Source organism: Trachinotus anak, unplaced genomic scaffold (assembly GCF_046630095.1).
Source record: "Trachinotus anak isolate AG129_WGS33_773 ecotype Australia unplaced genomic scaffold, CSIRO_AGI_Tana_v1 ptg000004l, whole genome shotgun sequence".
NCBI classification, from domain to species: Eukaryota; Metazoa; Chordata; class Actinopteri; order Carangiformes; family Carangidae; genus Trachinotus; species Trachinotus anak.
Window position 1 is genome coordinate 2334059 of NW_027273855.1, and position 14851 is coordinate 2348909.

Below are 14851 nucleotides of genomic sequence, written 5' to 3' on the forward strand. Positions count from 1 at the left end.
AGACTGAGTGACCATAGTAATATAAAGAATAATTTCATGAATACAAAACATTAATAGCTTTATGCAATATATTTTATATAAAATAACAGCAAGTCACAGGCAAATGAAGAGAACATCTCCTTTATTAAAGAAAAGACATTTTCTAATCAGATAAAAAAATTTTAAAAGGTTTTTTTTTTTTAAACATTCACCTAAATATTAGAGTCCACACAGTGCACCTTCAAGACTATGTATAAAGCAGTAGTATTATTTCTAAAATTAGTATGTTATTATTTCAATATAACAATACAGAGCTTCACAAAAAGTCCTAGACAGTGTCCTAGTGTAATGAAGAAATTACATTTCATCAGTAGTCAGACAGAACACACATAATGACAATTAACACATTTTAAAATTAGACTATCATTGTACCACGTGTAGTGTAAACTTCTCTTTAAGGGTTCACTGTGTTATTAACAGTCTTAGAAACTGGCTAAGTTTTCTGATGAGGAGATCAGGTTATTGACCATATCAACAGGGCGAACCAGTATTCCCTCAAAATCCCCCAAAACAAGTCTGCTAATTAACACAAATACCAATTCCACAAACTGGACTCACGTGTTTGTGTTAATTAACACATTTCATTTTGTGTTGGCAGGATTCTGAGCTGACCCTGTGTGACCTCCCTAATCAAGCTGTTTAAGACTAACAATAATATTAATGGAAATTTGGCTGTGTGATATTTACAAGACCTTAAAAAACTAAAATGCAGAGATGCAGTCATTTAACATCAAAAGAATAATTTGGATTTTTTTGTTTTGGTCCAGCAGTGACAGATGAAATGATACCATGTTTCATTAGCAAAACCTATATTAATAACAACAAAAGTTAATTAAATACTTGTGTTTAATGGATCTTTAGTCTTAGTCTTAGAAAGTGCAGTAAGTTGATTCAGTTTATAAAACAGAAAAACAAAAACAGACCTTGGTCTATGTTAACAGAGCATCTAGGCTCATACTTCATCCTCAGACTCAACAATACTGCTTGTAATTTATTCCATGCATCTCACCTGTAGATTACTCATGTCTCGCTACACATCCATCCACAGGTGAAACCGTGTTACTGTACTCTGCGTATCTTTAACACACACAGGGAGAATACTGACTGCTGTATGTAGAGTGAGTCTTCTGTTTAAGGTCCTGCATAAAGTAATTGGTTTTACATTTAACATGTGAGTGTCTCAGATTTAGTGTCTGTGATGCAAACTCTCGATGAAAGTGACCGATCACATTAGACCAGCGCGCTGTGTGGGATTTTTTTCTTTCCTGTATTTTAGACTTTTCTCTCTTCCATTGGTGCTGCCCTTCTGGAGGTAAACAGTGGGGGGCGACATAGGTGAACAAGGGACAGAGTGGTGGAATGATCCTGTGTGTGTGTGTGTGTGTGTGTGTGTGTGTGTCCCTCCTATCCAGAGTAGTAGTTGGTGGGGTAGAAGGGCATCTTGCTGACAGTGGCCGGCACTGCTTTCTTCCTGACCTCGACCTGGATGGCTGTTCCGTTTTTAGCGAACGCTGCATCCACGTAACCCATGGCAACGTTCTTTTTCAGGCAGGGAGAGGGGCAGCCGCTGGTCACCTCACCTAAATAAAACAGCACAGAATAGGTCTTTCCTGTCTGGCTACACCTTCAGAGAAACTCTCTTAATATACAGAAATGTTATGTTTGCTGACAGACCTGTTCATCTACTTGATAGTTTGCTTGGTTTTTACATTCACTCATTCATTCACTGACTGACTCACTCAGTGCTTTCGTTCTTTAATCACTAAATGCTGGGACCGGCTTGAAATGAATTTCTTTCAGTATATCACAGTATGGCTTATGCATGAAAAAGAACATGACAATATGTAACAAAAATATAAAAGTTTAGTAAGTAAGTAATAGTAAAATATATTGTAATGTTTTCACCCGTGTCTGTTTCTTTGTCAGCAGGATTACACAAAAAGTACTGAACTGATTTGCACCAAATTCAGTGCAGGGATGGGGCACAGGTCAGGGTCAGATCCAGATCATTTACTATTTTTCTCTGAAGTCTGGTGTATGTTGTTTGGCCTTGGCCTTGCGCTCTCTTGGTGCCCCTCTATGTTTTTTTGGGGTTTTCTTTTTAGATTTTACGAAATAAACAAGTGTCAAACTTGGTTTGAAACTTCTTTTATCGAGAGATGCTGTTAACTTTATTTCATGTTATCTCCAGCAGTGATTATTTGTTTGCCATACTGTTGCTAGCATCACTGCTCATTCAATACAGAGGTACCACAGCTCTCTCCAATCCACCGCTCCTCACCTATAACCTTTCCGTCAGGGCTGAGAATGGGTGTGTGCTGTCTGACCGGGGGGCCGGTGGACACCAGACCGATTCTCTTCCTGGCTGTCTTGGCTTTGATCTGGGGTACGATGATGTCAGCACCGGGGAAATCCTTGGTCTGACGCCGACGCTTTCCTGTGTGTGAGAGGACAAAGCTATGGAGTTAATACAAAGAACAGACTGAACTAGATACACACATACAGGGATGCCTGAACTTTTTTTGTTTGGCCAGGTTTGATGAAAATTATTCTTCTTCTTCTTACATCTGAAGTAAAAGTTCAAGTGTTCATCAATACTCTTTTGCAGAATTTCAAAATTTCTGACTTGGACATCTCCTATCATAAGAAAAGACACCAGAGAGACACGTGATGCTGCTACTCTCCACCAGCAGAGCCACTGACTGCTGAGACAAATGGGCTGAAATTAGCTGCACAGATTTTCACCAGGACTGTCTTATTTCTCTATTAACCAACTTTGTCATGTCATTACAAGAGTTAGAAAAATATTACAATCGCATTCTACACATAGGGGCTTTAACACAATAATGTAATTTATTACGGAGGAGAATGAATGGAGGTGGATTTAAATCTTAATTTAGGGGAACATGAACAGCAATATGATCTTAAAATACAAAATTAAATTACTGAATTAAAAACCATTTTAGCCCCCCCCTCACTTTACATTGTCAGGTTTTTGGACCACATGGTAAAGTCTCTGAGAGTCATGTATTAATGTGTATCTGTAAAACTGTCACCTGTTCCACCACAAACTTTTACAATAAAACCTCACCTATGGTCCAGACTAGGGTGGCCTCCACAGGTGTGGTGGTCTCATCTATGTCGTTGCCATAGAGACAAAGCCCCGCCTCCAGCCTCAGGCTGTCCCTGGCGCCCAGACCGGCCAGCTTCACCTCGCTGTTACCCAGCAGCTTCTCTGTCAGCTCCACCACTCTGGACTGAGGGACGGAGATCTGAGACACAGAGACGAGAGGAAGCTTCAGTGCTAATAACAAACAGGAAACAGCTAATTTTACCTCATCAGCAATAACAGATACATATATAAATAAAGATATTTAACAGATGATGGAAATAAGTGTGAAGTCAGTCTATTTTTAGATTTTACTAATTATGCTGAAGCCTGTTTCACATTTTTTTTTATTTAAGAGAATTAATTAGCATCTTATTTTTGCAGAATTTTAAATGTTCATGGAACAAAAACATGGAGTGAATCTTAGCACTGAGGGAAAGAGTAATGGAGAGATGAGTGAATGTGGAAGAAAAACAGATAAAGAGAAGCAAACTCCCACTATCCCTCTGCTAGAGAGACCCACCCACATACATCCTGTTGTACACAGAGGTCCGGCAGAGTGGGTCGATGGAGAGAGAGAGGAAAAAATTAAATCAAGTCATGTAGTAAAACATTCATTTGGAATCAGGCCAGTTTCTCACAAACAGAACATTTGGAGAGTGTTTCACGGTGATACCGAGGGACATATCACTATGTTAACAGAGTTACGACAAAAGGGGAATAAGGTTAAGTTGGCTAAATACTACAAAGAAACATTTTCCTTGTAAATCACAAGTTAACTCCCAAACACAAACAGACAGTGACCGTCCTTACAGTTCCTGCTCGTGTTTTCATTCAGCTATTAGTCAGTTAATCGATCAGTCAATCAACAGAAAATTCACCTGCAAATATTTTGATAAATAATCATTTCAATAATTCATTAAGAAAAATGTCTTCATGTAGTTTAAGTATTTAATTATTTGTTCACTTATTTATTTATTTTGTTCTGTTTTTTTCAATTGTCTATCTTGGATAATACCTTGTACCATTATATCATCTGTTTTATACCTGTGAGTGTACATTAATATAATCTTAGAATCCTTTCTTGCTATGAAAATGAGCACTGATACAACAGTTTACTGTATGTGCAACTTTCTTTGGACCAATAAAACATATTTGACAAAAAGCCAAAGCTTTGCTGGTTCCAGCTGCTCAAACATGAGGACTGTATGTTTTTCTCTGTCATACCTGAGAGTTCATTCAGTATCTTTAGGTTTTGGACAGCTGGACTGTGGGAGGACATTTTTCACTACCTTCTGACATTTTATAGACAAAAAGATTAAAGATCAAATAAAATGAAAAAATAATTGGCAGATTAATCAGTAATGAAGATAAACATTAGCTGCAGCTCTCGTCTTTGTAGACATAAAGTGATTATACATCAGACTTTGTATTAGCTACACCAGCAGCATCTTGTGTATGTTTACTTCATGTCCACTTCAGAATGATATGTTGTAACTTTAATGAGACCTTAACTTTTCATCTAGCACCACCATCAGGTCAAAATATTAATTTCTTTGTGTTTAGCATGTTAGCATGCTAAAGTGTGACACAAAGATGGGGAACATGGTCAACATTATACCTCTTACATGTTCGTACATGTTCACATTGCCATTGTTAGCATGCTAATATTAGCATTTACCTACAGTACAACCTCATCACTAGCCTGTAGACTCTTGAGGGTATAGAGTCTTGTTCCTCGACACGTTGTCTACTGTGTCTAAGCAATAATAAAAGAATAAGTATCCAGAGATACAAACGTAATGGTGAACCTGCTGTTTAATATTCTGTATCTTACACACGTTTTATGATTTTAACAGACACCTGCCACTCAACTCCACATGAATATTTTCTGTGTCCATATGATCAAAGTGACAGACACAATAAATCAGATTTTGAAAAGGCCTGAGGAAAAATCTGCACATCATGTACCCATGTTAAAATGTGAGAAATTAACAACAAAAAAACGAAAAATATAAATTTTTGTCTGTGTCAGAGCAGATTTATTTATCCAATATCAAAAAAGAAAAGGAGGAAAGAGCCTCACCTCCACCCCGTCCTCTCCAGTGTATCCACAGCGAGTGACCCTGCAGCCTGGAACACCAAACACAGTGGCCAGGGTGGAGGTCATGAAGGTCAGCTTACTCAGGTCCTCCTTCAGCCCCCCCTGGAGCACTCGTGACATGGACGGACCTGGCAACACACGGCTAATTCATTATGACATAATCTAAGACATGGGGGGCGGAGCTCACACACACACACACACACACAGGAGGAGAAACAGTCAATTAACAAAGAGGAAAGAGTGAAATGAAGCGGTGCAGAAAGAAACCGAGCAAGAGAACAGAAAACTGACAAAGACAAGAAGAAAAACAGCGAAATCATCTGAGCTCATCAAGCTAGAAGTGGATAAAAGAATGAAATGAATAGAAAGCAAAATAGAGGGAGGAAAAGAAGAGAGGGAGAGAAAGGCAGAAGGTAAAGAAAGATCTGATAACACGAGGGAGGAAAGAAATAAAGAAAGAAATGAGGAAATGAGGGAAGGAAGAACAGAATATGGGTGTGAAGGAGGGAGAAAGGAAAATGAAGCCCACAGTATATTTTACCTTGCAGAGCAATCAGAGCTTCATCAAGGAACTCCAGATCCACATCAAGCCCTGCAGCTTTGAACTCTGCCAGTCTGGCCTATAGACAAAACACACACACACACACACACACACACTCAGACACTTTCAGTCAGCCTGGATCCAGACCTGTCAATCTACACTCTCCGTCTGTATTTACCTTCATATGAGCCGAGTCCTTGTCGGCGCAGCCAGCGTTGGAGACGACGTAGAGGTAACCCTGGTCTGTCTTTGTCACTATGAGGTCGTCGATGATCCCGCCTTTCTCAGTGGTGAAGAGGGACAACGTACCCTGTGGGGGTGGGGGGCAAAAACGTCTTTAGTGAGGTCACCACGACCTTGACCTCTGATCTTTGACCACCAAAACCTAATCAGTTCATGCTGGAGTCAAGGTGTCCATCGAGGCGTTACTGAGATATTGTGTCTATCATATAAACCCTGTGTGATAATTTAATTACAATTACAGATATCATGGCTCCATTTTCTCATCACTTTCTGCTCCATGAAGCAGTGTGAGCTGTCCTTACAGGACCTGGCTGAACAAACTGTTCTTGTCAAGCTGCTTGTTTAAAAAAAAAAAAAAAGGTATTTGTTGATGGAAACTGGTAAAAACCTACAAAAATCAAGCTGTAAATTCAGCTAAGAAACTGAATGCAGCTCAAAACGCAGCGTCAAGACTAAACTGAGCCAAACTGAGACAATCAATCAATATTTTTATATTAATAATGGATCCCATGACTATTTGTATATGAAAGAGGCTAATCATGGTGATGAACCCACAGAGAATTATCACCCGTTCTGCCCTGGCCCTCAACTTTATGAAGACTTACACAACTTTGGTTTCGCAGCCTCACGGCAGACACAGTTAGCAACAACCTGGTGAAAACAGTGAAGCACTTAGCAGCTGTAGACACAGATGTTTGCCTCAAGAGGTAGTGGAGACCCAAAAAAAAGAGCTAAAAGGAGAACAAATACTCACTTTAGCCAGGTGGGCGAAAACACCACCCTGTATCTGCTGGATGTGTAAATACTCTATGCTCACAAGTTGGTGATAAAAGTCAGTGTTTGTGTTACAGCTGGATAATCAGGTGAAGCAGGTTCGTGGTGAAAGAATCCTTCGTCTCACCTGGTTGTCCTTGAGTTCTGCGATATCTGCAACCACCAGAGACTCCATGAACTTCACCCTGTCTTTGCCGTGGACTTTGGTCTGACAGTGAAAAACAACAAGGATGTGATTAAATACAGAAACGTGAGCAGTGTGTGTGTCTGCATATGTGATATGCAGGTTTGCACATATGTTTCAGCTAACCAGGGTCCAGACGTGCATGCATCTGTCTGCATGGGGCGGTTCTGCGCTCGTCTCACCTGCAGCATGTGGCTGACGTCGAAGATGGAGCAGTGCTCCCTGGTGTGCATGTGCGAGGCGATGTGACTGTCTTTGTACTGGACAGGCATAGCCCAGCCTGCAAACTCCACCATCTTTCCTCCATGCTCTCTGTGGAAGTCAAACAGCGGCGTCTTCTTCAAGGTAGCCTGGGAAAAAGAAAACACTATGCTGAGCGTCCAGAATAACAGAGACACGGGGATTCAAGTTTCCTCCTTTACAAGGAGGATGCACGAACTAGTGGTGAGGAGAAAAAGCACGTTTGGAAAGTTTTGATTTTTCCCTTGACTTGTTTCTAATATTATTTATCTATCTGTCCATCGATTTGCCAGTGTGGGAACGGTGAAGGTTTTATCTCTGCTCTAGAAGAAAAGGGAATGTTTCTATTTAGTGCCAAAAAAATCCAGCAGATGTCCACTGAAAAAACATGGTCAAATCTTTTGCAGTGAGACTAAGAAAACTTGTTCAGTATGACTGTGATGAGAGACATAACAGCACATATATATTAAATATATAGTCAAATGTCAGAATGACAGGTCAGTTATTTTCTGCGCTCCTGTACTCTGTTCTTTATACCCTGACTTCTGACCTTTGAACCAGCCAGTGAAGGGGGCTTATCAGTGCAACAGCTGCGGTGCATTATGGGACGGAGTGTGTTAGCACTTTACATAAGACTCAACTGCTTTTTGCAAAATTGTGCAAGTCCAAAGTCAGCTATTACTTTGAATGAACAGAAGAGAGGTGGGTTGTTGTGGTTCTAACGCGCACACACACACACACACATGGACACACACACTCATTTAGTGGACGACTACAGATTAGGTCTGTCCACATGGTGAGGACTTTAGTCTTTTCACGCCTTTTGCTTTGTGCAACATTGAAAGATAAAAGCTCAGCTGATATATTATATCTGACTGATAGTTCAGGGGTAAAAAAGTTTCCCGCAAATGTGAACAACGTCTGAGCAGATAAATAAACTGTTTCACTCATTTCTGACATTATTTCATTCATGACCTGCTCAGTGAATGACTGGATGAATGGCTGAGGTCACACTTCAGAGACCTCAGGAGGCTCAGGCAGCTGAGGTCTGCAGGGCTGTGGAGTCAGTCACTCGTGGTTTTAATAAAATCATCTTGTGCAGCTCAGTGAACTGAGCAGGGGGGAGGGTTGGGGGGGGGGGGTACATTATATCTGCATGAACTGACTGCTACTGTGACACACTGATGTTATTGTAAAAAGCACCGAGGTTTTCTGGACTAAACTTCAAATATAAAAACAGCCCCGACATCCTCTGTACTGCTTCCTAGAAACTTCAAACCCACTCAGAGCACAGTCAGATTATTTTCCTCCGTCTTCCAGTCAGAAATCCGGGGCGGGGCCGTGGAGGAGCCCCGTCCAGCGACACTCACCTCTGCGCCTGAAGCCTGCCTCTGCTGCTGCCTCCTGCCCGCGCATCCCGCTCCAGCGACCCGCAGCAGCCCGTCTCTGGAAGCCCGGAACCCGAGCCCCGAAGTCCCGACCCCAGCCAGCAGCCGAGCCCACATCCTGCCGCCTGAGTCCCCGCTGAAGTCTCGCACACACACGCAGCCCCGGTGCTCCTGGCGGGGAAACACTTCCGCTGTGCCACTGAACTCTGCGGACTCCACACTGTGGAATTCCTGCTCTCCTGGCAAAAACACATGGAAGGCAGCGACTGAAGGGACGAGCAAAGGCTTGTGGGAAATGTAGTCCACGAGGCTGTTTGCCCTGTGCCCTTCATGTGGTGCAAATAAGCACTGGACTCCAAATAAATGGTGATTTTAAGCCCAACAGGAATGAGTCAAACAGTAACTTCATCTTAATAAAGATTTATTTATTTTTTGCATGGCCTGTGAGGGTGATGCACAGTATATCTAAAAAAAACATAACTTTTTAAAAATCTTTTATTAAAATCAGCACACATTGGCAGCCTCCTCATGCTGTAGCCAGAAATGAAACTCAGTACCCTTCTGTTCTTTACCTTTATCTTCAAACTTGTGATTTTTCTACAGAAACAAATCAATTTTATTATTTATTATTGTCTGAAACAGTGTTTTCTTAAACAAACCCCAGTGTATGACATAAAACAGTATGACTATGCAAGAGTTTGGCCTCCACTGGGCAAATTACATATTACAAAATAAGTAAATACATGTATGTAACTGTTAATAATTGGGGGTGGAAATATAAAGCACTGGGTTTGTGAGGCAGCCAGTGGCACAGGAAACATCATGCTCATCAGCCTCATGCTCTGTTTGAACTATGTTAAATTGCAGTGACTCTATTAAATGAATAAATGAACTAAACTGAGAATAAATTCTACTAAATGTCAGCACAAGTCTGGATCAGATGCCCTGCAGTTAGTCAAGGCCGTGACGCTGAAAAGAGACGGGACAATGATCCAAAGCAGAGCCTAACAGCACTCACAGTCCTCTGAGCTGAACACCAGCGTAAAGCTGTGAGTAGAGCTTAAACATTGTGTGTCTAAAATCACCTCAGATATTTGAAGTGATCTGCAGGAAGAGTGGGTGAAAATTCCTTAATCAAGACTAGAAAGACTCATAACTGCCACATATAGTGTTTGCCACCTGTGATATCTGCCAAAGGGGAATCACTATGCACTGACTTAGTCACGCAAGTGTATTACACTAATTTATTTTCTGTTCATTTGAGCCTGAATTTCACTTCCACTCATTCTGCTTCTTCTGCCTGTTGCACATTGTATTTGTTCACATTTTTCTACAAAATGTTTCATGTCTCATTTGTCTCATCCTAATCTTCAGTCGTGGATCTATGTTGGACAGTCAGTCCACCACTTCATCTCGACAACTGCTGGATCGAGTGTTATCAAGTATGAAAAAAAAAACTTGTATATACATCATACATACAGTGACATTATAGTGACATTTGTCTATGTGAGTATTTGTGTGTGTGCTTATCCTTGTGTATCCCACCATGCCCTCACTGAGTCATCCTTTGGCCTGAGAAACTATTAATACCCCCATGTCTTTGCTGCTATTTTAGGTGTCGGGGCCTGCAGGGTTGGGGCGTGTGCATGTTTGGAGGGGGGTAATGGGGCTGAGAAGACTTCCCCTCTCTCTCCGTGTCTCTAACTCTCTCTACCTAGCACACAAACATAGTTAGTATAAGGGGCTGGCACTGGGGTGTCCCACAGCTGCTCAGTGACACACACTTCCGTGGAGCAGCACCCTGAGGCGAAACCTGGAGGTTCCCATTGTTTCCATACATGTGGGATTTTCCTGGACTCACTTTTTCATTGTTGGAGTGTAATCTGAGTCCGATGGGATTACTTTTGTCAGTGCGTGGCTCCTGGATGTCACGTGTGGATATTTAGACTTCGTGTTGCTGCTCCTGTGGGTGCAGGCACATGACTCGGCCATCGAGTGTCTGACTGGTTAACAAGAGAAGCGACAGACAAGAACAAACAAGCAGACACACATCAAATCAGCTCTTACTCATGGTGACAGAAGGTAAGTGAGAGGAGAGCCTGCTTTATCTGGGCTGTCTTGAGTACAGTCAGGTAGGCTGTAAATCAGGCAGCCAGGCAGTAATAAAGTTAATCATCCATTCATTCAGTCAGTTAGTCATTAGTTAGCAGCCAGTCCCGTCCTTTGGCCCTTGATTCAAGTCCCAGCAGCTTTGTGCCTTTATGGGTTTGACATCCAGCTCTAATAATAGCTCTGATAAATCAACAACTCACACGACCTGTTTGTTTTATCTTCAAATAGAAGCCAATCTGATCTGTTCTCCCTCTCGTGATACGTCCACTCAGGATGACCTACAGCCCCATTTTTATTTTACTGCAGGATATTTTCTTTACAACCGTTCTCCACCACTTTCTCAGGTTACCCACCATACGCCCATCTCTATTAATTATCTCCTTAAATCACAGGAAACTAGGTTCCAATAGCAGTGACAAAATGGCAATTAGCCCTATAGCCACCTGCGGATAGAATTTACTGATCTGAGACAAGTAAATGACCACAGGGTTAGACAGATCTGACTGTGTACTATCAACACATCATAAACAGCTGCCTGATCTTAATAAATCACTCAGCTCTTGCTTTTACTTTGCCTCTTGGTTTTAAATTATCTTCAGATGCAAGTGAATAGGAGCAAATTTTTAATTATAAATTGCAAACTAGCCGTTTACAGTCTGTAACCTGAAGTCTGTATCTAGGTTATTCCCTCAAACAGTATCTCAGTTGATCAATCAAAATGTTTGTACTGATAAACTGATCATGACTGGACATATTTTCCAGATCCACTCATTGGACCGTACTGTGCTACGAGCTGTTCACTGATGACACCTTATAGTATTCAAATAAGTACTATAGCACATTTTTAGATAGAATATACACCTTCCAGATATTTTTACGAGGAGAGAGGTGTTGGCTAGTTGAGTGCTCTCTTTTCATCCTGAATTTTCCCTTTCGAGGAGGCGAGATGTCAAGGCCTCCTTCCTCCCAGACCACCCCTCAGCTCTACAGGGTCAGTGACAGAGATCTGACCGAGATCGAGCTTCATTCTGTGGACTCCATCAATGATCTCCACCGAACGCACCATGAACACAGCCACAAAGGTGCACACACACTCTGTCTCTGAACACAACACTGCGCCAAAACTGCAACAATCCAGAGATGTCTTCTTTAGGTTCTTGCAAGAATCTGGATCATATCTGGAGATTTTTTTGATATGACATCTTACAATGCTTATATATGGGTCATAGTTGGAAATATCTGGGCAACTACATCTCTGGATTCTGGGGTATTTTGTGCAGTGCAACCTCAAAGGTACACACACACACACACACAGTACAGCCTGAACACAGATACAAACATACAAACACACACATGCTACAAAACCACAACCACAATGGTAAACAAACACCCCAAACAGTACCACAAAGGTTAACACACACATCCTGAACACGACCACAAATGTACACACAAACACACTCCCCGAACTGGGTCTCAAAGACACACACACCTAAAACACAGCCACAAAGTTAAATACACACCTCATACACAGTTACACAGGTACACTCACCTCGAACACAACAACAACATAGATACACACACTTCAAACACAACCTCAAACGTCTACACACAAACACACTACAAACCACACTCTGACACTGAGGGACTGCGCTGTGTGTGATTTCAGGGATGAGGCCTCCTCGTCCTGCTTACACACCTTCTCCAAACGGGAACCTCTGCACAGCGGACATGGCGGCCGCCAGTCAAAGAGGCCGTCTGGTCAGCAGCAAATGGCAGAGCCGTCTGCAGGACATGTTGACACCCAGCTCATCGCGGGCCTACGCCATGGGCTGCGCTATCATCACTCTGCTCCTGCTCACAGTGTTACTCATCTTCTACTTTTTGGGTGAGATATCTTATGCATTCATTTTCATTTGTCCCCCCCGATCTGTCCTGGACCTGTGATTACTGACAGTATGTTTCTGTCTGTTCCTTCTCCAGTCCAGCAGGGCGGCGCAATCCAGCTGCTGACTGAGGCAGTGAGGGAGAAAGAGGCGGCGGCCGCAGAGCTGTCTTCACTGATCCAAGAACTGCAGGCACTGAGACACAACCTGACAGTGATGAGAGGAGGGACATGAGGAAGATGTGCACAGAAGACTAGACATGCACATACATAATGTACACTTTAATAAAAACATGAGATGCTTTAGATTTTTGCTATTGCTACACAGCCAACATTAGCATAGAGCGCTGCAGGGAGGAGGTGTTTTTGTAGGCTAAGCTGGATGTTAGCATCCCTCCATTAAAAGCCAATGGGATTTTTACATGGGCTTCTCGATCACTGCAGAAAATAAACAAAATAAACTCAAACAAAAGTTTATGATACTGACACATTTTGTTCAGCAGGATAATCTTAACCACTTTTATCATTTTTGAAGCCTAAAAGCAATCACCAGCAGTAAAAAGCTAATGTTAGGCTATAAACAAACTATACCACAGTCACATGACTTGAGCTCTTCCGCAAAAGCCTGTCCTCTGACAAAGTTAGTAACAGTTTGCTGAAGAGCAAGTATAAACACATCAAGGCTGTAAAGGTGGACTGACCTGATGACGTTTAACGTCCCCAACAACCTCTGCTGCCTCATTTAGCCACTTGTCAGCAACAGCTTCTGGGGTCTGGGGTATTTACTGATGTGTTTTATTTATTTTATATTTAAAAATGTCTTGAGCTTGTGTTAAACACAAACCTTATTTCAGCCATCTAACCAAAAACACATTCAAAAAACCCACAGATTTCAGGATGAGGTGACTGGGGGTGTTAAAGCGCTCACTAATTTCCGGGTTTTAGGACTCATTCCTGCAGCACTCTATTAACACAACACCTGTTCTTGTCAAGACTGGTTGGTAAACAGCTGTTAATGCTAATGTTGGCTGTGTAGCAACAGCAAAGCTCACAAAGTGCTCCATTAAAGTGCAGTGAATTGTGATTTATGGTGGCTGGGCAGAGTCCAGCACGACCTCAGTCGCTACACGTTGGCATCCATAATGCAGCCATCTAGACCGGAGCAGGAACAGGTCTTCACCTTTCCACCAGAGTGTTACCTTTGTAACTGCCGTACTCAATTCTGCATCACAGTACAATACACTGTAGCCCAAATATATTAGGGCTATGCTCCTGCTGTGAAGTGCAAGTAATAAAGTTTTGATGTTCTTGTGTTAGATTCCAGGACCTTCACTATGAGTATGTGCAAGTGCAGCAGGAAATTATGCAGCGTTGCCAACGCATTCACTCAGAAAAAGCAGGATGTGTACATTTTCTGTCACAGAGTCCTGGACGTTGGTGCAGCTGCAGCCTGTAAATTCTTCTGTTCTGCAAAAGGAGCTGTTTTCTGAATATTTTCTAATTTTGTGTTGTGTGAAACAAAATTCAAAAAATATATGCAAAGTTGTAAAGACTTTGGTTTGTGTTAAGTTCATCAGTGTGTTATTGCTGCTTTGAAAGAATAATTGAAATGATCATCTTGAAAAAGGACTCTCAGGTCGTGACTGCAGAGTTTCATTTTGACGTAGAGCTGAGATGTTCAGCTCCAAGTGCTCTGTCTCATTTTGACTGTGTGCGCAGTTTGGACACAATGAGCCAAACCCCGTTTCAGCAAACTAATTATTATTGCTCAAAATAATGAGTGGCTTTAAACTGTTGTCACTTTAAATGACACACCATCTTTAAAAAGACGTACCAGATGTTCTTTTCTGTGCTGTCATTAAATGTCTTAAAGCAGACAGTATTGATTTCTTTACTAAACACATGAATAAGCTACTGGACAATTAGAATTTATCTTGTCTCTTAAAGATGTATTTGTTGGCCTGTTAGCATTACTGTTACGTTCTTTAAAAGAAAAGAAAAAAGATTGATGACTTTCCCCCCTAATATTAGCTGTGGGTACTTGATATATAGTAATTTGAAATGTAACTGTTCAATAACTATGTGCAGGTGTGGGTTTAAACAGATTTTCACATTCATTTTTCACTTTATTTCCCTAAGCTCAGCCATTGTTTCCTGTGGGAAAAAGACTAGAGTGAAAACAAAATCTTCTTCTGATGAAACCAGCGTAGAAAACGCTTTCAGTGACAGGAAGTG

The 14851-nt window shown here is 41.6% G+C and overlaps 2 protein-coding genes across 3 annotated transcripts; one reads left to right on the forward strand and one right to left on the reverse strand.

Annotated features, from left to right (window-relative positions):
• Window positions 1-104: 104 nt before the first annotated feature.
• On the reverse strand, window positions 105-8868 carry amt (aminomethyltransferase). The gene is made up of 9 exons (XM_071475217.1): window positions 8605-8868; window positions 7177-7344; window positions 6938-7018; window positions 5972-6103; window positions 5794-5872; window positions 5235-5380; window positions 3131-3311; window positions 2321-2476; window positions 105-1619 (listed from the first exon to the last, which is right to left on the reverse strand). Exons 1-9 carry the CDS (start codon window positions 8737-8739, stop codon window positions 1444-1446), a joined length of 1254 nt encoding a protein of 417 aa, XP_071331318.1. The 5' UTR covers window positions 8740-8868; the 3' UTR covers window positions 105-1443.
• Window positions 8869-10345: 1477 nt separating this feature from the next.
• Window positions 10346-14493, forward strand: LOC139620063 (uncharacterized). Of its 2 annotated transcripts, none has more exons than XM_071475218.1 (4): window positions 10346-10704; window positions 11673-11816; window positions 12401-12619; window positions 12715-14493. In XM_071475218.1, exons 1-4 carry the CDS (start codon window positions 10692-10694, stop codon window positions 12849-12851), a joined length of 513 nt encoding a protein of 170 aa, XP_071331319.1. In that variant the 5' UTR covers window positions 10346-10691; the 3' UTR covers window positions 12852-14493. The 2 variants fall into 2 exon arrangements, with proteins under 2 accessions (XP_071331319.1, XP_071331320.1); XM_071475219.1 differs by having other exon boundaries at window positions 10545-10704; window positions 11676-11816; window positions 12715-12989.
• The last annotated feature ends 358 nt before the right edge of the window (window positions 14494-14851 follow it).